The 26,859-nt window shown below is 38.9% G+C and overlaps 1 protein-coding gene across 2 annotated transcripts in view; it reads right to left on the bottom strand.

Moving 5' to 3' along the window:
* The window catches only part of BMP7 (bone morphogenetic protein 7), a 90,958-nt gene that overhangs the window by 5,454 nt on the left and 58,645 nt on the right, over positions 1–26,859 (bottom strand). Inside the window, exons 2-6 of one of the 2 annotated variants that reach the window (XM_026664941.2) lie at positions 16,943–17,135; positions 7,112–7,260; positions 3,780–3,977; positions 2,251–2,327; positions 121–231 (exon numbers count right to left, since the gene is read on the bottom strand). In XM_026664941.2, coding sequence (XP_026520726.1) covers positions 121–231; positions 2,251–2,327; positions 3,780–3,977; positions 7,112–7,260; positions 16,943–17,135 — 728 coding nt within the window. Of the gene's footprint in view, positions 1–120; positions 232–2,250; positions 2,328–3,764; positions 3,978–7,111; positions 7,261–16,942; positions 17,136–26,859 lie in introns of both variants that reach the window. The other variant, XM_026664940.2, reaches the window with a different exon arrangement.

Raw genomic sequence — 26,859 nt, 5'->3', positions numbered from 1 at the left:
TAATGATTATTTTACTTTCCTGAAATTCATATAGTTCACCTTTCTTGTAATTTCTCTTTTCATCGAATGACACAGATCAGGCTACAGAATTGTTGCGAAAGACTTTTAAGATAAACTTACCAGTGTCTGTACAATAGCATGATTTGTTGCATTCATGTAAGAGTTCAATGGAAAAGCACATTCCCCTTCGCAGTAATAAGCAGCATAACCTTCTGGAGCGATGATCCAGTCCTGGGTTAGGTGAGGCAGAGAGATGGAGAGGACTTAATGTGCTAAACAACATCATTTCCACCCCCCAAAAAATATTGAAATTTGTCTGTATACATATAGGACATTCACTTAAATGGGGATTTAAAACTGAATTGGTTAGATAATTTTGTTTTTATTTCAATTTATTTCTGTAGATTGATTCCCTCCTCCCCCCGTGTTTCTCTTTTACAAGTTGCAATAAAAGAACTATGATAAAAAGGATGAGGGTTAGGGGAGGTTTATTTTAGCTTAAAACATGCTTAGGGATTATCAAGGCCTAAATTAATGTCTCTGGTTTGTGCTATCATTTAAAGATCAAAGAGAAGGTTAGCAAAGCTTAACCTTCATTTCCTGCCACAGGCACATTAATTTATCCCTAGACCCAGTACAAGAGTATCAACCCCAATGGGTTTTTTTTAATTTCCCCGAAAGCAGTGTTTCTCAATCGCTGTAACTTTAATTGCTTCCCCTAATGCTGAACGGGGAATTCTGGGAGTCGAAGTCCACACCAAGTTGCTGAGGTGGAGAAACATTGGATTAGAATGACTTTTTTATTTTTGGTGGGTTTTTTTTGGTTAAACTATTATTAGATTTGTATCCACTCCTTATAGTGGTTAAAATAGCAGGCTAGGAACTGCGAGACTGTGAGTTCTAGTTCCATCTTAGGCATGAGAGCCACCTGGTTGACTTTGAGACAATCCCTTTCTCTCTGCCCTACCAACTAAATATGGCTTTAAAATTACTGATTATTTTGGTTTATAAATAAATTAAAAATTCTGGCATAATTCAGGAAGAGAACCTTCTCTGACATCACTTCTGTCCTTTAGAATATTCTACCCCCACCCACACCCCAAAAAAACAAGCTAGGCCCCTCTGGCATGGCATTTCAAAAGAAATCTCTGTCAACTGAGGTTCGCAGAGGAACACACAACTTTGGTATTGTTCAAAGAAAACCAACTGAGAATCTCCATAGACACACAGCTTTGATGTTGATTGAAGGCCCTTCCTCTACCTTTTAACTTTAATTATTTTATTCCCATTTAAATTGCCCCCTATTGGAATATAGCACACATGTTTTGTATGCTATAATTGTACACCGTTCAGAGTGGCTCTGTGAGATAAATAGATAAATAAATTAGTGGAACTGAATCTATTACCATGTTTCCATGAAAATAAGACCTGGTCTTATTTACTTTTGGGCCCCAATATAAGCACTAGGGCTTATTTTTTTTGGGGGGGGTGTTATCTCCCCCCTCATGTACGGGAGGCCCACTTCTTCTGCTTGCTCGGGGGTGGGGGCAGGAGGCCAAGCGACGCAGCAGTGCAGCTGCCATGAGGCAGGGAGTGGACCTGCCCCACGTGCCCTGCATTGGCTTACTTCAGGGCCATCGCAGCCAAGTCACCCACGCCCCAACACCTGCCTTGGCTTGTACCAGCTCACCACTCAGCTTCCTGCTCTGTTGTGGCCACGAGCAAATAGAAGAACTGGGCTGGTGGCCAAGTGGGCTCCTGCTCCACATGGTTGCTGGTGCTACCGCCGTGAGGCAGGTGTCAGGGTGTGGATGGCCTGGCTGCAGGGGCCCTGAGGTAAGCCAGTGCAGGACATGTGGCGCAGCTCCACCACCACCCTGATTCACCTCGTGGCCGCGGTACAGCAAAGAACCAGACAAAATGGACAGGTGGCTGGACAGTTGCTCAGGCTCTTAAGTAGGGCTTATTTGGGGGGGGGAGTAGGGCTTACATTAGGCACACATGTAAAAGACATGCTAGGGCTTATTTTTGGGGAGACAGGGTACAAGGAAAGAATGTTTTCCCTGGAATTATTTGCAAGTAACATGTAGACCTGCATGATCTTAACCTGCCAAAACAAGTTTGGCTTTTGCTTTCCTACAAGCGGACATAATAGGAAAAGGAATTTCCTCACGTTACACACTTGAGAATAAATAGGCTTAAAGCACAATGGGGATCTCTAATTCCAAGCAAAAAAAAAGCTAGCATTACCTGCCAGCCAAGATCCCTGAAACTGACATAGAGTTCATGTTTCTTGCAAGCTTGCCTCTGATCATTGCTGCTGTTTTCTGAGTTGGAGAGCATTGGGCAGAAAAAGAAGCAAAGCAAAGTTAGACCAACTGTCTTGCAGCAATCAGTCTGGCAATGGTATTAATAATGTATGCATTAGGGGACTAGCAAAGGGAATGTAGTTACATTCATACATGACTTTTAGAAATATTTTTTTCTAAAATAATGACAATATCTATAAACAGTGTAATAAAATTCCATGCAACCTTAGAAGGCATTTATGTATCTCTCAGCCCTCTCCCCCCCCCCCCCAGCCCCCGGTTACTGTTGTGGGGAAAGTAGGAGGAGGAAGGAGTATTAGGTAAGTTCACCATCTTGAGTTATTTACAAAAATAATAAATGTGGAATATAAATAAATAAAGCAATAAAAAGGATGCAAAAAATTAATCCATAAAAGCTATATATTAATGGTTCTTTAATATTCTTTCAACACATTAATGTATTGATCTGAATTCTATAAACATTTAAACAACAGGTGTAGTAGAAAGGTGAAAAGAGTTTGAAGAAAATTTGAGAAAGCATAGAATCTCTACACTGCAGCACAGGTGCAATTCCTAATAATTCCAATAACTTCCTTCCTTTCTTCCCTCCCTCCCTTCTCCCACCCCTTGCTCCCTCCTTTCTTTTCTTCCTTCCTTCTTTCGTTCCGCCCTCTTCCCTTTCTTCCCAAGCACAAAATTGTGGTGATGACCAAACATAAAACTGCCGTACACTGGAAACCAAGACTGATAAGGTTCCTTCATGGAAGTGTGACTGGGTACATATTCTATAGCTTTCTCTGCATAATACAGACATTGTCTATAATTTAGGGGCCTTCAACCTTGGCAACTTGAGGACATGTGGACTTCAACTCCCAGAATTCCTCAGTCAGCCATGTTGGTTGGGGAATTCTGGGAGTTGAAGTCCACAAACCTTAAAGTTGTTAAGGTTGGAGACCCCTAGCTATATATTATTGTTGCAATACTGTGTGACAATAAAAATTCAGCCCCTTGGTCTACTTTTCCAAGTCTCATACCTGAGGAGCCCAGGATATAGTCCTTAGCTGTAAGAAAGTGACCTCCAGATGAAACATTTGGAGCAAGACACTTTTTCTTTTCTACAGTGAACACTCAAAGCAACATCCCTATTTTGTCCTGAATTCAAAGGGTTATTTTGTTTCAGATCTAGAATGCTCAAAATGGCTGTTCAGACCTAAGAATCTTTTACACACTCCAACTGTGCAATGAAGTTCATTGTGTTTGATAACTAGCTGGTTGCAGAGAAACATTTTTGCAGGATTCTCAACATCTAAGCATGTTCACAGCAGAAAAAATAATGCTCAGATTTCATTTCTTCCCAGCTAAGACAAAAACAATTTAGGAAGGAAACAAAAGTACCAGAAACAACTTTATTTTCTTAACTTAATCCCCAAGATTAATTTTATGGAAATCACAAACCTAATGTTAGCGTACCTCCAAGATTTGACACTCGAAAGGCTTCTTGATTTTTAGGTGCCTTTGAACGGTTTTGGTTCCGCTGTTTGCCTCCTGTAGAACGGATGCTTCGGAAACGTAATCCAGTAGCTTTGAAAAAGGCCACCGTAAATGGCTGCTTGTTTTGTGGACCATGCCTTCCAATGAGACCAGCGAATTTGGGATTAATGCTTTGCCCTAAGTGGAAAGAGAAAGAAGAGGAGAGTGGCAAATTAGTTTTGCACGTGAATGTTGCTTATTTTCCAGTTATGCTAGTAATAACGGAAGCCTCCAATGTTCAGGAAGATAGAACATGCATGGTTGATACAGCTAACTCTGCCCACAGCCAGGAATTCGATCCTGATGGGGACCAAGGTTGACTCAGCCTTCCATCCTTCCAAGGTTGGTAAAATGAGGACCCAGATTGTTGGGGACAATATGCTGACTTTGTAAACCACTGAGAGTGTGCTGCAAAGCACTCTGGAATGGTACATAAGTTTAAGTGCTATTGCTATTAAACATGGAAATTAATGCAAGATTTCATACAAAAAATGGCTCAATTAAAAAAAAACATTTTCCATTTTGAAATTTGCCATTCCTGAAGCAATTACCTCTATTGAAAGCTATGTTACTCCAGGCCAACTTCAATTTTAATTTCTCCTATTCTTTGGTTTTTTTAAAAAACAATGTGGTGGGGGAAGTTTCTTGAGTTCAACCATTTATAATTTAATGTGCTCCTGTTTTTTAAAAAAGAGACATAAAACTAAGTCCAACAGAACACTACATTCTCCTGGGAAAGCTATTAGTTGAAAATAAAAATGTCCTGAAATAAAAGCTGGTGTGTTTCCAGAAAACATCCATTTGAGAGGTGGATAGAAACAGCCTTTTCTTATTAAAAGACATCAAAATAATTTTTTTAGTCTTATGTAAACAAAGATGATTTTGAGGACTACTGCAACAGTCTTCACATGGGGCTACTTTGAAGGCCACTTTAATGCTGCAGTTGGCTCAGAATATAGTGGTCCATTTGCTGGTTAGTGAACCTACATTAATGGCCATGACAGGTGTTACAAATATGTTTCTGGGTACAATTCACACTGCAGGTTACATCCTATGAAGCCCTTGGGGCTCAGCTCCAAGTATTAGTGGGATCTGTCCAATATGACTATCCCAGAAGAAGCTGCTAATGGTTGTCCATTTTTGAGGAGTAAAGTTGAGGCCTGAAGATCTGTGATGGCTCCTGGTCATGGAACAACCTCAGCTTGGAAGCTAGATTAGACCCCTGTCTAGTAGCCTTCCAGAGATTGGTGAAAGTGGAGTGTATTGAGGGACTTAGGATTTATTAAAAATCCGACAGGTCTCTTAAGTCTATCTTAATGGTCAGGAAAGTGGATGTCAGACAGGATACACGAATGCTCTACATGTTTTAGAGATCTAGCCCCCAAGTTAGTAGTGTGAGGGATCCTATCAGCACTTTATGAGACACTTCCAAAATCCCACCATCATTTAACTGATCAGGATAGAAGACCAGAAAACCGTCTGATTTTTCAGAGGAAATTTATTCATACCACTTCCAAATAATAACAGCATCCAATGGTTTTCTCTAAGGCACGCTGTGATCACCAGAAATATGGCAATTGTTTAGCTCCCTATCATACTCATTTAGTCAATAATGCTTATAATATCAGTAATATTTAATCTGTTAAGTTGTTCAGTAATGCTGGGCCAAATCGTTCATTTTGAAATACTGGAAGTAAAGATTTGGAAACATTTGACAGAGGATTTAGCAGCTACTGTTTTTCTTTCTTAAACAGCATTTTATAGATAATTTAAGAAATAGATTTAATTTAATTTAATAAATCTTTTCAGTCAGTGGTCCACAATCTTTGCAGCTTGGTGGCTTAGCTCTGGGGGAGAGAGGGGAACTGGGCCACACAAGCAGTGGGATGACGCACTTGCCTGCACACTGACTCACCATTCATGTGAGCGTAGCTGCATGTGTGCATGTGCACCGGTCCAGGTCTCATGCAGCCCGATTCCAATAAGCCATGGCCCAGTAGTGGGCTGTGGCCCAGGGGTTGGGGAGCCCTGTTTTAAGTAAAAAAAAAAAAAAGCTCTTATTCCTATCAGTAGTAACTCCCTATCTTAGGTTCTAGTCTCATTATAGTGGAAGTTCCTTCGCAGTCACTCTGATGGGTTCTCATGAAGACTTTAGAGAAGAAGATAGTTGTATTAAGTTTAAAGCAATACCCTTCATTCAGATGAAAAGATGCAAATATGCTTTAGACTAGCTATGGCTTCTGAGTCTACATTCATTGAACATTTCCTTAGCTGTGGTGGCTGATAAACTGTGCGGGATTTACTGCCAAGCATGTATGTCTAGAATCAAGCTGCATAAGAGTTTTCTTCAAATCGCCACAGTAATGAGACAAACAGGATATGAACCAGTATGTAAGAAATCAAGTTAACTTTACAAAGTCAGCTATTGCTCCAATATAATGTCAGGAAGGAAAGCAGATAACAGAATACCCGAGGCTAATGGATTACTTTAGCCTTTCTTGCATTGCTTCATTTAACCAAACTTTCTCAGAATAAACAAAAACTCACTAAAATTCGCTCTTTCCCCTCTCTTCTCTCTCTCTCTCTCTCTCTCTCTCTCCCTCCCTCCCTTCCTTCCTTCCTTCCTTCCGCCATTGTTCCTTCCTTCCTTCTATCTACCATTGTTGAATTTAATTATCAAAGAATAGAAATTGTGATCTATATACTATGTCTATAACCTAACCTGGGTGGAACAGTGCATTATAGGGCAACAATTTTTGAATCAATTTAACTCAATTGGGCGAACTTAACAATGTGTCCAAAATCCAGGACACATGACTCCCATGGAATTGAAATCTGGAAAAAGCTGTAGTGCTAATGTACTGCCATCCAGAAGTTCAATAGACCACTTCCATCCTAGCTTTCTGGAGGCTGGGTAGATCAATCCCACCAATGGCTGTCAAAGGTAGTCAACCATGAGAAAAGCTATCAGGAAGTCAGAAATCATTCTCATTCTCATTGATTTTCTGCCCTTGGTCATTCTGTTTCCCTGTTTAAGTAAGAAAATGTCTCTGAAATATTGACCAAATAGATCACTGTTGTCTAGTTCCTATTTAACGTGAGCTTATGTTTCAGATATAATTTCAAAATGCCTTCAAAACCATTCCATCCAGACTCAAATCTCCATGGGGTGAATGAAATGGTCATAAGTGACACCATGTCTAATACAACTGGTAATTGTCCCAAGCACAAATTGTAAAAGATTTGCCAAAATGTTATTTTCTGATACTCACCATCTATACTCTCCACTGATAGCTGTAGGCCAAGATTGTGCTGTGGATTTACCACCCAGTGATTACTAGTTGCTGTAATATCAAATACTAGCCAACCTTCTTCTTCAGCCCAAATTGTACGAGTATCAAGTAAGAACAAATCTGAATCCCTAGAGACACAAAATAAAAAGAAAATGGGAGATAACATCTTTCAAAATTTCTAGAATTAAAATTAAGATTTTGTGTGTGTGTGTGTGTGTGTGTGTAAGGCACATGGCTCAGTGGTTAAAGACACTAAACTTGTCAGCTGGGGAGCTGACAGCCCAAGTTTGAGATGTGAGCACAACGCAATGGGATGAGCTCCTTGCTCCAACTCCTGCCCACCTAGTAGTTTGAAAGCATGCAAATGCAAGTAGATCAATAGGTACCTCTTTGGTGGGATGGTAAAAGCATTCGAGCACCTTTGGCATATAGCCATGCTGGCCACATGACCATGGAAATTATCTTTGGACAATATTGGTTCCTTTGGTCAAGAAATGGAGATGAGCGCCGTGCTTAACAGTTGGACATGACTGACAGGGAAAACTGTACATACATACATACATACATACATACATACATACATACATACATACATTTTAAAGAACAAACATGCTTAGATCACAACATGTGGTGCAGTGTAAAGAATTTTGCTTAAAAATACAATTTGCAATGAACTGAAACCATAATGCAGGAAATGTAGTTAATAATTTGTCTAAATGTAACACTACGAACAATTTATTGAATATGAGTCCCTCCCCTCCAATATTTTCAGTTCAAGTTATTTTGGCTATTGAACAAATATCTTATGAATTTATAGAATAAGCACAAGCAGCCCTTGTTTAAGTTTTATTCTACTAAATATAAAACTGTCTATACAAAATTCTGAAAGCCAGGTTGGAATAATTGTTAAAGTGTGTAAAACATTCATGAAGAAGGAATCTGAGGGAGATCAACCTCAATGGCATCCAACTTTTCTTTCCTAGGATCCGGGGAATATTGACTAAGATTCTCAAGCCATTATGAGTAGAATTTTCTTTGCCTTTGCCTGTGTTTCAGATGGATGGATGGATGGATATGGATGGACAAAGTGACAGATGTTAGAATCTCCTATGTCACTCTTTGTCCACTGAAGCCAATGGCCAATAGTGTGGAGAAACCCACAAATCCTAAAATAAATACTGGGTTATATACATCAACTGTTTTGAATGAGGATATCATCCCATCAATCCTTTCTCAATTCTATGGATTATATCATATATCATGTCATAGCATGTCATATCATATCATATCATACTTCTGTGTCCTTTTTCATGCTCATTTTTGGAGTGTGGTGACCCACATGGTATTCTAGAGCTTAATAGTGTCCTTAATTCCCACCCCAGACAAACTGTACATTCCTCATACAATCCCATTTATAGTTAATATAGGCCACTTGGAAGTTGTAACCATTTGTGCAAGGTTGATAATTGGATACACCAACATACCAGCTTCATTTACTGATTTGCATCATCTTGCCAAATATCCTGTGAACACGTCTGCATAGATATTTGCGTAACTAAATTACTTTGTGTGGGTTCCAGCTGAAGCAAAGATAAGCCCATCTGTGTGGTTATGAAAATCTTAGGGCACTACTATCAGTAGAATGATAGTACAGGGTTTTATAGATAAAAGAAGCACCAAGCCACAAAGCATACTCATTTTAAAAAAAAAGGCAGAGGTATGGAATTAACATTCAACAAAGGACTAGAGCAACCTTAAGAGGAAGCACAAAGATCAAGCAAGAATATCATGAGGTCTGAGACAGAAGCAATATCTAGGTTACTTCTTTCTAATCTGGGCAGTTACGTATGTGAGTTGCTTCCTTGAACAGGGCAACTTCTGGATCATCTACAACAAACCTAAAGTCTCACCTCTGGGATTGCCACAAGACCGGATGAAGGAGAACACCAACACGATGGTAAGCACTTTCTCTTGCAAGTTTTCAACAACAGGAATACATTAAGCAAATTCAGCTGTGATCAACAGGTTACCCATTCGAAATTAAGTCTGGGTGAAGTGTTACTAAAATCAACTGAGTTTTTCTAAACAGGCTAGTAAGCTCTCTTGTTTCAGCCTTTTAAATAGAATAGAATAGAGCAGAATAGAATTCTTTATTGGCCAAGTGTAATTGGACACACAAGGAATTTGTCTTGGTGCAAATGTTCTCAGTATACATAAAAGAAAAGATACATTCGTCAAGAGTCAAGAATCATAAGATACAACACTTAATAATAGTCATAGGGTACAATAAGCAATCAAATCATACTAGGAAACAGTCGATATAGATTGTAAGGATACAAGTGACAAAGTTACAGTCATACAGTAACAAGTGGAAGGGGATGGGTGATAAGGAGTGATGAGAAGGTTAATAGTAATAGTAGTGCAGACTTTGTAAATAGTTGGACAGTGTTGAGGGAATTATTTGTTATGGCGTTCGGGAAAAAACTGTTCTTGTGTCTAGTTGTTCTGGTGTACAGTGCTCTATAGCATCATTCTGAGGGAAGGAGTTGAAATAGCTTATGTCTGGGATGTGAAGGGTCTGTAAATATTTTCACAGCCCTCTTTTTGACTCGTGCAGGATACAGGTCCTCGATGGAAGGGAGGTTGGTAGTAATTGGTTTTTTTTTCTGCAGTCCTAATTATCCTCTGAAATCTGTGTCTGTCCTGTTGGGTTGCAGATGAAAACTAATGAGGCAATTATCATCAAGGTTTTATGGGTATCACACTAATACTCAACCATCTGGCAGAGCAGAGGTATTCATATTTTTTGTGCTGGTAAATTCTGAAAGCACTTTACGGGCATTTTTAGAAATTACCAGGCATTGTAGATGGGATTTACCAGAAGGAAAGCAAAGGAGAATATTCCCAATCACCTGCTTTAGTTTTCTTACATGCTCTTTGCCACTTCTGCTGACCTTGTCCTATTCTGGGAAGATTATGTATTGGGTTGCAAACTCCTTATCATTTTATTTCATAAGAATGTTTCCATATTATAGGGTATGAAGAGTCAGGAAGCACTCTTGAGACTACAGTCTTTAAATGGGGCTACAGACTTGGCTTTACAGCATGGCATTTTTACATGTGGTTTTTAATTAAAAGTAATTGAGCTAAGCATGGAACCTGCCAAACATGAAGAACAGATCCTCTGACATACCGGAGGACCAAAATAACAGGAATAACGTTTCTATCTCATCAGTTCCATTATAGTTTCATGCTGGCCCACCTGAAACCCATCTAAATATTCAGGTTTCTAGGTGTAATAGAAAGTCCATTGGATTTTTTAGAAGAATATTTGTATATGTATGGAAGAGATGAACAATGTCCTATTTTTTTTTATAAAAAAGTATACACAATAAATTCTGAAAATATAGAATCAGAAGGTGGAACCCTACATCTACCATAATGAGGTTATTTTATGTACACTGAAAGCATTTGCATCAAGACAAATTCCTTGTGTGTCCAATCACACTTGGCCAATAAAGTGTTCTATTCTATTCTATTCTATTCTATTCTATTCTATTCTATTCTATTCTATTCTATTCTATTCTATTCTATTCTATTCTATTCTATTATTTGGTTATCTTCATGCTTTAACAAATCAAACCCAAAAACATCAGGCATTTTGAACACCAATTCACTTTCTAACAGCTTCCTAGATTTTAACAGAAATCATTGTAGTATCTTCCTTATTCCATTCTGATAATACCACAACACATTGCTCAATTTAGCAGGAAAGAAACCACTTGAAGAGAAAGCCAAAAGAAATACTGCTAGAGTGCTGTTCTAACTGCTAAAGCATACCTGACCTTAATCTTGGGGGAATGATTATTTTCAACTTAATTTGACTTTTGGACAGGTTATAATAATATAAATACATGCAATGATAGTCTGATGGCCTTTTTAAAACAAATAAAGGCCAATTACAGCTGTGTTGCAAGGCTATGCACACACACACACACACACACACACACACACACGTTTTCTTAAGTTTTCACGGGTATTTATATGTATGGTATTCAGCTTTGTTCAGGTATTTTCCCACGTCATTATAGTGGTGCTTTAAAAGCACCACTATAATGACGTGGGAAAATACCCGAACAATATATAAGCTATTCTGGATCAGACTAACAATCAGAATGGTTTTCCATATCCTGTGAGGCCTCCAGATACCAAGACATAAATACCCAGAATTTTCAACTAGTCTAATCATTGTTGATTGCTGCAGGCTGGATGATTACTCTAAATATTTTATAATATTTAAAACCTACTGTCCTCTATCAATGAGGGGAGGTACGGCTTGGGAGGATTTGGACTGAGAATGACAATCTGATACTCCCCCCCCCCTCAGTCTGGTGGGTTATAATCTCTAAAAGCAGCTAAAAGGTTTTCTGGGATCAGGCCCTTTGCTTCAAAACCCCGAGAGACGTAAATTTAATAGGGAAAGCATAGATAAAACTATCAGGATTGGTTTCATTTTTAAAATTACTTTTAGTGCTGTTTTGTTTAGTTGGAAATTCTACCTTTAGTCTTCCCTTTGACTCCCTGCATTGTTATGAGTATGTGTAGAGGTCACTAGCACCCATGAACTAGTTGGGCCTGAGAAAAAGACTTATTTTAAAACTGAGACTTATTTTAGAAGTGAGAAAAATAGGTCTCCTGCTCTACTTAATTCAGGTTCCAGCTGAATGAGATCTCTAGGATTATATCTGGCCAAAAAAAATGATGGACAGTCACAAGATGGCAGCAGAGAGAGATGCTTTTCTGTGCTTCTGATCCATGTCATGTATGCAATTCAGATCAAGAACATGAAATGATAATTTAAGTATCTGCTTTCATATCCAGGCACCCTAGGACTCAGATCTGTCTGTCTTTCTATCTATCTAGATGTCCACCCATTTTTAGGACTGCCCATCTCCCTCACAACTCTGGATAATTGGGGCAGAGATGCCAAGCTGATCTTTGAAAAGCTTTTGTTACATTTTATGACACTGATCCTCATATAACAGCCAGCTACCAGAGGTTTTTTTTTAAGGAGCTGGGGAAATATTCCGAGTTCCCAACTGAAAGATCTTTCTGTAGATATTCAAGCACAAGATAAAGTAATGTGATGTAATCAATTTGATCAGCAAATCTGATCAAGATGAAAATACTTAACAATTTAAAAAGTACTTTCCCTAATAAAGTCTTAATCCTATCTGTCCTCAATGAATTTTTATCTTTAGAGAACTTTTTCTGCACCTGACAATTGCTTCTCCATTTTCAAAAGAATCCTAATGTACTATAAAGATGTTACATACACCGCAGAATGCATATTCAGATAATCTGGAGGGCAAGGACTAACTCTTGAACGGCAATCTTGATTTAATAAAAAGCATATCTTAAGACAAGATCTTAAGATCATAATCTCGTGGGGCTTGTGGACAAATCTGAAATTATGAAAGAGACATTCTTATAAATGGCTGCCATGATTGCTCATTACTTTATAACAATTTTATTATATATGTGAGGCCCAGAAACATTCCTGGAAATGAATTGTGCTTCAGGCTAGCAATCTGCTTTATGGCGTGCTATCATTTCACTCTCTTTTTAAATTAAAATCGTATTTTAGACAAATCAGATAGCATAGGCAGCCTCTGGGAGCCCCAAGGTGTGTAAGCAGCATGTGGAAGACCCAAGTGTGGCTGCATCTCAGAAAGACTGATTATGGTACAGCAGCCAGCCACTTTTCAAGAAAATGTGGCAATTATTTCTGATCATCTCATCAGAGTGCCCCACTAAAACAGTTGCTGGCTGCTAGAGTCTTTCTGAAGATTTATGGTTTTGAGAATATTTTGCATTGCAAATGGAACAAAAGTATCCTGTATATTCTTAAAATAAATACTACACACGAGACAAGGAACTCCATGTCAGCCCTTCAAGGCAGGCCACCCTAAGAAACAGACACCACAAGAAATATTAGAATTTTATTTTATTATAGTGACAGAATCTTAAAGGTTTGGCAGCCTTGTTCTTCCCTCCCTCTTCTATTAAGGCTGTCAAGATGGAGCAACCTTGATTTTCTTTCTCATGCTTCCTTGTTTTCCTGGGCTAAATATTTTATTAACAATTGCCGCAGACCTTCTCCAAGGTCATCTATGACCTTCTCTAGATTTAAGAGTAACAGTAGTTAGTTATAAGGGTAAAAACCCCAATTCTACCCAATCACATCTGGCCTCTTCATAAATTATCTGTAAGGTAACAAGTAAGACATCTGCATGAATTCTGCTGTCAGACAGAGCAATCTGCTAATTGATCAAGGACATTTTTCCATATTTCTTGGGTGGTCTTTTGAAAATTGGGGCATCAAACTCTCCCTTCCCTTTGACAGAGTCAACTTAGAAACAAACACAAAGCTTTGTGGCTTCTCTACCAATTTGTACCAAGACCTCAATGCTTGTCAGCCAGGCTCTAACGTTGAAATTCATTGATGAGCTTTCAAATCAAGGATCAATAACAGGAAGCATGGATGACAAAGCACAACACTCAGCCTTAAATGTTGAGATCTGATGTGGAATTTCCAGGGTTTCATTTGACTTGCTTGATTCGACCATCTTCTATTACTCACAAACCTACTTCATGAATGTTTACTTTTTGGGGGAATGGGGCAGACACTTCTTGAAAATTACAACTTGAGTTAACCTTATATGGGAAAAAGCTACCCCTCCCCCTTTTTCATTTCAATTCCCTTGTTGAAATGAAGGCATGGCATGGCTCAGAGCAGGCCATGAGTCAGCTGTACAATGCATCTGTTTTCCTGCAGTTACTTAGATTCTTATGTACACAACAAGCCTGGAGGGAAACCCTCTCAGGAAGAGAGATCAAAGGGAATCATCTTTCCCACACTTATTTGGAACTTTTCTGTCCTGGTATCAGCAGCAATAGTGGATTAGCAGCCTTTGAAGAAGAGTGTCCATTTTATGGAAGTCATTTCAAACTAAATAATTTGTTTGCTTCATCTCCTATTTTTAACCCCAAAATTAGACTTGATTTATTGTTTATTCAGGATACTAAACAAAGATAAATTAAAAAGGAAAGGTATGCCAATTAATACATTGAATATCTGCCTGCCTGCCTGACTACTTACTGTGGTGGCACAGTGATTAGAATACAGTATTGCAGATTAATTCTGCTGACTGCCAGCAGTTCGATTCTCGAGGGCTTGTAAAGCACTGTGAAGTAATGTCTAAATGCTATGGTATCTATCTATTGATTTACAGAAGACATGTATCTTGTTTAGAAGTAAATTGTAGGAAGGTTTGAGCAGCATAGCCTACTCTTACCTCAAAGGATTTCTCTTTGGAGGAAGATTAGAAGCTCCTGAGATACCTTCACTATGACCCCCTAAATGGAATAGGCAGCAACTGTTTATTTAGAGGAGATCCTTCACCTCTGTTTCCTGAGACAGCTCTTTTGGTGGGATAAAATCAATAGCAATAGCAATTAGACTTGTATACCACTTTACAGTCCTCTCTAAGCAATTTACAGAGTCAGCCTATTGCCCCCCACCAATTTGGGTCCTCATTGTACCCACCTTGGAAGGATGGAAAGCTGAGTCAACCTTGAGCCTGATAAGATTTGAACTGCCAAATTGCAGGCAGCCGGCAGGCAGCAGAAGTAGCCTGCAGTACTGCACTCTAACTACTGTGCCACCTGGCTCAATGGGATGCCCATCATCAGCAAAAGAGATGGTAATAGCTAGGCAAAGGAATACCCTCTGGTGTTACCTAGTTTGGTCATGAAACATCTGCAAGAAAACCACCAATGAAGGCAAATATCAATGTCTCAGGATAATGTTGCAGGATCCAATCTGGGTCCATCACAAGGACCAGAAATTTAGTCTTCTGAACTTTCAGACTTGTGCTACAGCTGAATGAGGATGCGCTCTAGCATGAATCCAAACGCTTGGAAGATTAAGCCTCTAGGTCAGGGGTGTCCAACCTTGGCAACTTTAAGACTTGTGGACTTCAACTCCCAGAATTCCTCAGCCAGCAAAGTTGCCAAGGTTGGACACCCCTGCTCTAGGTCCTCGTGATGGACCAGATTGAAGCCTGCAAAACCACCAAGCTCAGACAGCACCAACGGCTTCAGAGGAATGCTCTCTTGAGAAACAAATTGGCGTGAGAGTTATTCATCAGTGGCAACTCTACAAAAGCTTCTCTTCTGATCTCCAGTTGAGCATCTTAGTTGCTGATACACTGATGTTGACCTTTGGCCTAGCTTTAGAGTCTGCTTACAGCTAGACCTTTTGTTTGAACTCCTGAATGAACTTTAGATTGCTTACTGGCTCTGATATAAGTAACTGATCTGAAAACCTGACCGGGTTACAGAACAGACACAACAAATAGCTAAAGTTTCCATCCATATTTTACATGCCACCAACCACATCATTATTAAAATGTCTTACAGGCATTGCAACACTTCAAGTAAACAGAATCATAGAATCAGATGGGATTGTTGTTTTCAGCAAGTCTAGAGAAAAGAAGGACATGATAGCAGTATTCCAGTATTTGAGGGGCTGACACAAAGAGGAGGGGGTCAACTTATTTTCCAAAGCACCAGAGGGCAGGACAAGAAACAACAGATGGAAACTAATCAAGGAGAGAAGCAACCTGGAATTAAGGAGAAACTTCTTAACAGTGAGGACAATTAACCAATGGAACAGCTTGCCTTCAGAAGTTGTGGGTGCTTCATCACTGGAGGTTTTTCAAGCTGGACAGCCACTTGTCTGAAATGGTATTAGGGTCTTCTGCTTCAGCAGAGGGTTGGATTAGAAGACCTCCAAGGTCCCTTCCAGCTCTATTCTGATTGACTCCTCAGTGTGGGACACACTGACAGATCCTCTGCCCAAACAGTGACGGCGAGTCTACACCCATCTGGATAATTGATTCCACTATCCAGTATCCAGTGCTCTGTTACTATTTTCTAACTTTCAATTGGAATTTGCTTTCCTATATTTAAATCTATCTTTGGCATGTCACTGCTAAAGTCCACCATATTAAGCCATCCTCAAGAAGGGTAAGGAATTTCAACATGATTCAGATAGGAGGAGATCCTGCAACTCCGGCCATTCGGATAGGCTGAAAATAAGACCATTCTGAAAGTTTAGCAAAATGAGTCCTGTTTGGCAAGCCATGGAGGAACTCAGTGGAGCTGAAGCAACAGAGCCACCAAGCTGTCTTTTACTCTGCATGGAATGGGCCTAATCTTACTACCTATTTCATAAGCAAGTTCTACATTAATTAAACCAACTGCTCTTCAAAGGCTTACACCTCAATTCTTGATTAGTACTTCAAAGCTAAATACATTAAATACACAAGTGTAGTTGCATTTTAAGGGGGATAATTAAGTTGAACAGAAACAGCCTCTGGAAGTCAAGTGCTAAAAACAGAGTTTCCATATCATCTCAACAAAGGAAGTTTCAGAAGATCTCTTCACACATTCAGCCCTGAGTCTTTAGATGAGGAGATACTAAATAATAAGCATCACAGGCATACACTCTCTCTCTCATCTCTCTCTTTCTCTTTCATCTCTCTCTTTCTCTTTCATCTCTCTCTTTCTCCCTCCCTCTCTCTCTTTCTCTCTCTCTCTCTCTCCCCCCCTCTCTCTTTCCCTTTCTCCCTCTCTCTCTCTTTCTCTTCCTCTCCCTCGTTACAGGAACTACTGAATTATATTTCATTCTACAGCCTCTTAGGTTTCCAGCACCAACTCAAATGAGGTCTTTTAGTCACTCACCTTCCTGCATGTTCTTGGAGGACCTGGTAGACACTGATTTGGAATGTTTCATTATCAAAACGTTCTCTAATGTAGTCCTTGTAAATTCGAAACTCAGCTGAAGTTACTGCTTCACCCTCGGGGATCCTAGAGAGATCAAATCGGAACTCGCGACGATGACTGCGCTGATGATAAAACTCCTTGTCATGTTCCACTGCAGAAAGAAAATCAAATTATTGGCTCCAATAATTTTTCAATGACCCATAAAATATCCAATGGCAGAATTAACATCTATGCATTCACAAAGAAAATGCCTGGTAGAAAAGAGAATGTATCCATGGGATAGGAGGATATTACTACTCACAACACATTTTAAATCTTTGCAGAAACTTTGCGAAGTACTGGTTATTCAAATTAGATGGACATGCCAGATGTTGGGAAGGATCTGTTCACTCTTGCTCCCTAACTGAGAAACCAAGCCAATCCAGTCTGAATTTCAGACTCATAAACCCTAACTAAACTAAAAAATATACACTACAATATAGTACCTAGTACAATATATATGTACAATGTATACAATACAAAGTACAATATAGAGGATGATAAACCAGATATACATTACTGATCATCTCCGGATCTCCTGTAGACTTTAGAATATTGCTATTCCTAACAGTGGGCAGGCAGAAATGGGTTTAATTGGCCCATCTTGGTATCCACTCTCACTGAAGTTTCTGGGAGGGCATTTAGCAGGGTAACAAACTTAAGGCTCAGGGGCTGGATCCAGCCCACGGGGTGCTTACATCTGGCCCGTGGGGCCACCCTGGAAACAGTGAAGGACTGCCCGTGGTTCCCCTGCCAGCAAAGTGGAGCTCAGGACGATTGTGGGGGGCCCTCCTGAGCTCCATTTTCGCTGACAGAGGGTTGCAGGAGGCTGTCGCAGCCGACAACAGAGCTCAGGAGCCCGTTTTTGCTGGCAGAGAGCTCAGGCCAGCACAGGTGCCCTGACATGAATGACATCAAGCTGGCTACGCCCACTCTGGCTACATCCACCCTGATCAAATACAACCCTGATGCGGCCCACAATGAAATTGAGTTTGACACCCCTGGCATATAGGGCACACCAGCTTTTCTAGTTAGATTTTTTTTTTCAACCACCAGATAGAATGCAAAGGAACTCTGGAATTATTATTATTATTTTTTTATTAACATTGGGAGAGCACTAAAATGAGGCAGAATCACAATTGATGATGGTACTTAACTAGCTGTGGCTGATCTCAAGAAAACTAAATAGGGTCAGCGCTGAATACTTCTTGGAGAAAAGGGATGTGAGAAATCTCAAGATTAGAGTGGGAATTGGAAAAAAAAACATACTGGAAAAAGGAGGTGAAGGAACACACCACTTCATTTTTTATTTTTTTTGCAGAGAAATATTTCTTCAGGCAACTCATGCTTAAACTATGGAATTTGCTTCTAGAAGATATATAGACCATGGCCATTAATACAGATGGCTTTAAAATGTGGTATCACTCCATAAACACTCTTATGTTATTCTCCATAAATTTGTCTCTCAACAGTTGTCCGATGACAGATGAATCATATGTATTGGAAAAAGTAATAGAAACAATAACCAAAGAATTTCAACAATTGCTATGATTCAAAAACAATCTTTTTCTATAGGAACAGTATTCAAACTCTTTGCACCGTTCAGGCCATGTTGTTTCTATCTGTTCTTTTTGTGTGTGCAATCAATGGATCAGTTATCATAGTTTATTTTTCTGACTGGGTGAGAACTAACTTTCATACCAGCTACCAATCACGAAAGCTATGCATTACCCCCAATTACCATTTCCCTCAGTCTGCACTCAACTTCTGACAACTCATGGATCTTCCCACAAAGTTTTCTTAGCAACAGTAAGGAAATAGTTTCCCATTGCTGCTTCTGGGATTACCCAGGGTAATCTTATTCTCAGGATGATTTCTATTCAGGCCTGATCCTGCTAATATTTTCAGCTAAGACAAGATCAACCAGGTGCTGCCACCTGCTGAGACAATATGGCTCTCCATATAGTTGTTGGAGTGATAATTGAGTGTATTTTCTTGTGAATTTCCACATCAATATTTATTATTATGGTTGGTGGCACAGTCAGCCAGATAGTTAGACTGAATTTGGCATTTTTATCCACCTATCAGGTTCTTCTCAAGGAGTTGGGGGTAGGCAGATGTTATTGTTTGATAGTGTCAAACATATTGTCACAGGATGTAAGCTGTTCCCAGGTAAAGCTGCCTTTTGCAATTGACTGATGGTGATTTTGTCAATATTGGTGCTATTCTAAGTGGTGCTTCCAATGTTTTGAGATCGCACCCAAGGCACCAATTACTATTGCTACTATCTTTGCTTTCTTTTGCCACAGTTGTTCTATTTGCTGGTCTTTGTATTTTGTGTTTTTTTTCCCAGTTCTTTCTCTAAGATGATGATTATTATTAGTGGAATACAAACAACTGCAACACAATAAAAATACAGTTGTGGTTATACTGTGAGAAAAAAATCTACATTCTTTTTTTTTTAAGAATAGAATTCTTTATTGGACGCACAAAGAATTTGTCTTGGTGCAAATGCTCTCAGTATACATAAAATAAGAGATACATTCGTCAAGAGTCAAGAATCATAAGATGCAACACTTAATGATAGTCATAGGGTACAATAAGCAATCAAATCATACTAGGAAACAATCAATATAAATCGTAAGGATACAAGCGACAAAGTTACAGTCATACAGTTACAAGTGGCTGTATTCCCATCAATAACTGGCAGCCCACTGTTAAAAACCAAGATGCTTGACTACATAGGCCTTTAAACTAATCTAATATTGTTATACTGCTAATCCTCAACTTAGAACAGTGACTGTTCAAAGTTACAATGGCACTAAAGAAAGTGACTTATGACCATTTTTCACTTTTACCACCTTTATAGCATCCCCATGGTCATGTGAACAAAATTTGGACACTTGGCAACTGACACACATGTATGATGGTTGCAGTGTCCCATGTGATCAGCTTTTGCAACCCTTTGACAAGCAAAATCAATGGGGTAGCCAGATTCACTTAACAACCATGTTACTAACTTAACACTTGCAGTGATTCACTTAACAACTGTGGCAAGAAGGGTCGCAAAATGAGGCAAAATTCACTGAACAAATGTTTCACTTAGCAACAGAAATGTTAGGCTCAATTGTGGTCGTAAGTCGAGGAGTACCTGTATACATCAGCCAGAGTTGTTGAAAAGCACTTTTAGGCACAGAAGCTGCTACACATTCAGGAATGCATTTACCAACAATCTCTGTTTAAACTAAGCATAAAGATGGATCTCAGTCCAATCAGTAGGAGGCTGAACAGCCTTATCATGAAGAAAAGATTGAAATAAGTTTTAGACCAGGTCTGTCACACTCATAGCCCACAGGCCAGATGTGTCACGTGCTGGCCATGCCCACACTCAGTTTAGCAAAAGGAGAAAACATTGTGATAAGTTTGACACCCCTGTTTTAGACTGTTAGCTTCATCTAGCATACTAGTAACCCCAGGTACCTGTAAGTAAGTATCACTTAGCGATTTAGGCAAACATGCATTTTTCCTAACTTCTTTTTTTACAGAAATCACTGAGGCACAAGCGAGGTAGCACTTAGACTTATATACCACTTCACAGCCCTCTCTAAGCAGTTGACAGAGTCAGTCTATTGCCCCCAACAATCTAGGTCCTCATTTTACCAATCTCGGAAGGATGGAAGGCTGAGTCACCCTTGAGCCGATGAGAATCGAACTGCCGAACTGCTGGCAGCCGGCAGTCAGCAGAAGTAAGCTGCATTGCATTCTAACCACTGCGCCACCACAGCTCTCAGGTAAACAAGTATGGTTGGCTAGACTGTGCACCAATGCAAGGAAAGTATAAAAACAGACATATTTGATGCTATTTTCATCTAGTAAGGGGACCATAGCTAACTGTATAAACGGTATGACTCATATAATATAAACTGTTGCTTCCCATGATTTTATACTGGTTGAATCAGAAATGAATAATGGTAAACCTGAAGGGCATGTTGATTTTAATATTTTTGTTTCATCTGAAGTTCTCTATGTGGTTTTTTTCTAATTCCTACCTTACATAAAGGATAGTTATCTTTAAAAAATGCATCTATGAGCAATGAAGTTGCTCATCAAAACCCAAATCTATGTATCCAAAGTAAAATAGGCCACAAGTTGTGGTCCATAATATTGCAGTTGCCAATCTTCAATGGGTTTTTTTTTTTTTCATTATTCTGTAAGCCTTTGCCCAACTTGATGCTCTCCAACATTTTGGACAAGAAGCAAATCACCCTAATTAGTACAAAAATTGCAGGAGATGGTAGATTTGGACTTCAATACATTTACATGGTATTATTTGTAAAAAAAACAACAACTGCTATTTACCAACAACCTTAAATATAGTATATATAAATTCCTCTACACCACAATAACTGATTATGCTTTCCACAATAATCATCTCCAGAGGTGGTATTCAGCAGGTTCTGATCAGTTCTGGAGAACCAGTAGCAGAAATTTTGAGTAGTTTGTAAAACCAGCAAATCCCACCTCTGACTGGAGATTTTACAGTATCCTTCCCCTGCCACGCCCACCAAGCCACGCCCACAGAACTGGTAGTAAAAAAAATTGAATCCCACCACTGATCTTTCTTATGTCCCAAAGATGTTTTTTTTTCCAAGAAGCAACTAGACTTTCTGGTTTTTCTTTGAAGATGTTTCACTTCTCATCCAAGAAGCTTCTTCAGCTCTGACTGGATGGTGGGGGAATGGAAGTCAGAGCTGAAGAAGCTTCTTAGATGAGAAGCGAAACATCTTCAAAGGAAAACCAAAAAGTCCAGTTGCCTCTCTTGGGGGAAAAAATCACCTTTGGGAGAACCATGACCTGGATGACGGAGAATCTCCCTAGACATCCCTCCTGGGTGTTCCAGATTTGAATACAAATATTATCAATTAGGTTTATTATCTTTATAACTTGACTGCCGTGGAATTACTCCTATTCTGAACACTTGACAACAAAATGCAATCCTATACAACGTGATTTTTAAAAATATTTCTATCCAGGCTCTTAATGGCAGAAAGCGATTCTCAACTTTTAACTAACTTGACAATTAGACTGTCACAGGGCACTTTTTCATTAAATCTATCATTTAATGATCTAACTTAGAATCTTCCCAGGTATTAGAATAGAATAGAATAGAATAGAATAGAATAGAATAGAATAGAATAGAATAGAATAGAATAGAATAGAATAGAATAGAATTCTTTATTGGCCAAGTGTGATTGGACTCTGTCTTGGTGCTAATGCTCTCAGTATACATAAAAGAAAAGATACATTCGTCAAGAGTCAAGAATCATAAGGTACAACACTTAATAATAGTCACAGGGTACAATACACAATCAAATCATACTAGGAAACAGTCAATAAAAGTCGTTAGGATACAAGTCACAAAGTTGCAGTCATACAGTGACAAGTGGGAAGGGATGGGTGATAAGGAGTGATGAGAAGATTAATAGTAATAGTGTTGTGGGAATTGGACAGTGTTCAGGGAATTATTTGTTTAGCAGAGTGATGGCGTTCGGGAAAAAACTGTCCTTGTGTCTAGTTGTTCTGGTGTGCAGTGCTCTATAGCCTCGTTTTGAGGGAAGGAGTTGAAACAGTTTATGTCCGGGATGTGAAGAGTCTGTAAATATTTTCACAGCCCTCTTTTTGACTTGTGCAGTATACAGGTCCTCGATGGAAGGCAGGCTGGTAGCAATTGTTTTTTCTGCAGTCCTAATTACTCTCTGAAGTCTGTGTCTGTCTTGTTGTATTGACATCAGACTGAGTGGTCTGTGTTACCCGAGGTCTCCTTTCAGAAGACGGAGACAAAAATCACTCCAAAACTTTCTTCATTCATTAGGATTTCCTCAAAGATAAAAGGAATAGTCTGTTTCTGGCTCCAATTCAAGGTGTTTATGACCATTAAGGCGCTACACGGTGCCAGTTTATCTACAGAAATTCTATTACATCAGCCCATCCCACTACGCTAGGTAGGGAAGGTGTGTTGTGGAATTTATCAGCCCCCAAATTCCAACTGGTGGGTTCAGGAAGAGATCGTTCTCTGCCATTTCCCCACCCTCTGAACACCCCCCCCCGGTCTGAGGTAAGATGGGCCCTCACTCTCTTGGAAAAGTGAAAAATAATTTCCTGCAGCCTTACTTGGGGCACACAGAGAAGCATGCAGGGTTAGCACCTTGAAAGGCCTCTCCCTCCCTTTTAATCAGTTCTTAACATTCAATTTTAATCACCCTTGCCTCTTTTTAAATGTTATATACAGGTAATCCTCAACTTACAACAAACTCTCATCACACCTGAGTAAAGATCAGAGCACAAGTAGACTAAGTCCTTCCACGTGCTAGAAGGAAAGGAGAAGTTTTGGGGCGCTGAATCTTTTAACAATGCTTCCAAAATCAGAACCTTTTTATGACTACAGGCAGTCCTCGACTTCCAACAGTTCATTGAGTGACCGTTCAAAGTTGCAACAGCACTGAAAAAAGTGACTTATGACGGTTTTTCAGTTATGACTTTTGCAGCAGCCAAAGTCACGTGACCAAAATTCAGGCGCTTGGCAACCGGTTCCTACTTATGACCGTTGCTGTGTCCCAAAGTCATGTGATCACCTTTTTGCAACCTTCTGACAAGCAAAGGCAACAGGAAAGCCAAATTCACTTAAGAACTGGGTAACTAACTTAACTGCAGTGATTCACTTAACAACTGAGGAAAGAAAGGTCGTAAAATGGGGCAGAACTCACTTAACAAATGCCTCACTTAAGAACAGAAATTTTGGGCTTAATTGTGGTCATAAGTCGAGGACTACCTGTACTGTTTTAGTTGTACATTGCCAAAAGTCTCTCTGAGAGGAAGATGGGCAGATTTAAAATTTGGAAAAAAACAAACAAACTTAGCAAGTCCTTTTATCTTAGAATAAAATCGTGGAGTTCTGAATCAGGTCACTAAGTATTCTGGAAGGAATGATATCAACCTTAAGCTTGAATCTTGCTTTTTCCTAATTGCCAGGGAGAAGACATGGACCCTTTTCGGAAAAGACTGTAATTTTAATAGGATTAAAGTAGTTCTGTATTTTCTTAATGTTCTAACTCCTTTCCATTTAGCAACTGGCATACCCTCCCTCCCTCCCTCCCTCCTTTATTTATTTATTTATTTACTTATTTATAAATAAATAAATAAATAAATAAATAAATAAAAAAGGTGTTTTTGGTTAGTCCTACCATTGGTCACCAACCCCAGTCTCTTTAAGATTTAATCTTCCTGGTATCAAATCTGGACTACTTGTATATGCTCCTCCATGAAAACTTGTTCTTCCTTCCATCTGCTTTATTTCTCCTGTCTTCCATTAATCCTTTAGTACACGCGTACTACCTTCCTCTACTGTCCCATTTTTACACCATATTTTTGGTAACTGTTTCAACGGCTCCTTTTTAAGGAACTCCTACCCACCTTGGCCTTCTTTCCCTATTAGTATCTCCTGCCATGGAATTCTTATTCTTCTTTTTGAGTTTATTAAAAAGTGGTTTCTCGAAACCCAAAACATGAATTTGGTTACACTCAGCTTAACTTTCTCATCATACTAAGAATTCCAACAGGATCGCTTTCTCCCCAGCTTTCTCTTTGTCCAGTAAATCAACTTTTCTGGAAACTTTGACCAAGTGTTCCTATTCCCAGCAAAAATAAGCTTTCAACTCACAAGCTCCCCCACATTGCATCAAAATAAGATGGTCAACATGTGCTCTCTTTTACACGAGAAGCAGAAATTGAGAGAAATCTCATCCTGAACTTGTCAAAGCAATCCATTTTATGCAGCATAGCTGCCTGTTAGTCATTTGTTCTTGGGAGGGGGGTTAATCCAGATGTTCTTTGTCTGAGTTGTATTTGATCACATTTTTCCAAACTCACCACAATGTTTTGTCACTGAGATGATACAGCTTTCTTCCCATGCCAACATCCAGGCACAATGACCATGACTGGAATATAGATACATGTCATAGATACCAAGTGAACCTTGTCTGGGCATTATCCCACTCTCACGTTTATGTAGTTTCCTAACTACAGTATGTTCTAATTGTACTGTTTGAAGTGCATCAGGAAAAAAGCGTCAAAACGGTCAAGAAAAAAAGAAAGAAAAAATATACTGTTATATTGATTATTGAAGAGAATTGATTGATTCAATTTATATGCACCCATCTCACTTCCATGTGACCCTGAGCAGGGTGTACTCATGTAGAATTTAGAATTCAAATTAACAATCACAAAATTTAACCATTAATACCAATTAAAAACAGTTAAAAACTAAACTAAAAAAGAGAGGGAAGAATATAAATGTATACACAGTACAACCACTTAACATTCTACCAGTATCATAATTCTATTCTAAAATTACTTATATATACCTCTACTGCTCTCTTTATCATTTGGAAAATTCTAGGTTTTAAACTACAGATCTGGATATTATGCCATCCAACTATGAACCACAATTAGTAAGATTATTTCCTGTACTATAATAGCCCTTGTACTGAAGTACTTCATGTTTATGCTTTGATCTCACACATTTTAGTTCTCTGTTGATTTGTTTTAATTATTTAAAGTCTATAGCTATTAAAATGGAAGTGCTCAGATAACAACCATTTTACTTATAGAGAGTCTAGGTTCAAGAAAAGCCAAATGTCACAAAGCAAACAGAAAACACCAGAGGAAACTTCTAATTCCAGCAATGATATGTGTCCTTGGAATTCAAAACAAAAACTGTGGCATTTGTTTTATGAAATTTAGATAACACCCAATGCCTTGAGAAATCAAGAAAATAATAAAACTGTCAACTTCAGCCTTTTCCTCAAGCTGAACGTACTTCAGAGTAGTAGTCTGACACTTTTTATCCAATTTGTTGAACCACTCAACTCAACCATAAGAACAGAAAGTATCTATATTTATGATCCAGCATCACCACAACTGCAGCAATATACATGGCAATATACATTAAGCAATATACAGTCTGCTTAATAAACTCTAGTTGCCCATTCCCATTACTCTGAACATAAATAGTCACCTGTATGGAAAAGTATGATAAGTATAGAATTTCATTTATTCTTTCAAATGGTTATTACACTAGCTGTCCTGTTTTTCAAGCAAGGTGAACAAGATTATATGCTGTCCTAGAAGAATCCTGATGCAATTCATTAAGGATATGTTCATAGCTATTGTTTTTTTTTTCTTCAGAAAATCTGCCCTTAGAGTAGAATTTACATTACTATCCAAGTCATATTTTCAATTTATTAATGAGTCCACAGCAGGTGGCAGCAACTGGTCAATTGTTTCTGTCTTGATTGAGAACCTAAGCAGGATCTCTGCCTAGTTGGTATGAAGGCTGTTGACTAGAATAGGAATTTAAAATCCTGCAAAAAGTTCATTGCAAACTACTTCCTTACTGTTGCCAAGAAAACTGCACAGTGTCAAGTTCAACGTGAAGGAGGATGACTTTACTAGATGCAGCTTTAAATAAGCCAATCATTTATTGAAATGATGCAACCATCTGTCTGTATGTGATGATGTAAATAGTATTAGAGGGAAAAATAGCTTAGACTTGAGAAAATATTTTCATTAATAATTCTCTTCCTCCCTTCCTCAGCTCAGATTTACTGTTCCAAGAAAGTCCATGATCCAGCCCTGACTGCAACACTCAGAAGTATGCATGGGAAATCTCTTTATCAACCTTTTGCCAGCTTTCTCATCTGCTAAGGCAGCAGTTCCTATTTATGGGCTGGGCTGGAAGAATTCATTATTAAACCCTTTGAAGATTAAATGAGCTGTGT

The sequence above is a fragment of the Notechis scutatus genome, chromosome 3 (genome assembly GCF_049901735.1).
Source record: "Notechis scutatus isolate UNSWTSFEM ecotype Mainland chromosome 3, rNotScu1.2, whole genome shotgun sequence".
NCBI classification, from domain to species: Eukaryota; Metazoa; Chordata; class Lepidosauria; order Squamata; family Elapidae; genus Notechis; species Notechis scutatus.
Note: the sequence above shows the minus strand (reverse complement) of the source record. Positions and strands in the feature narration are given on the sequence as shown.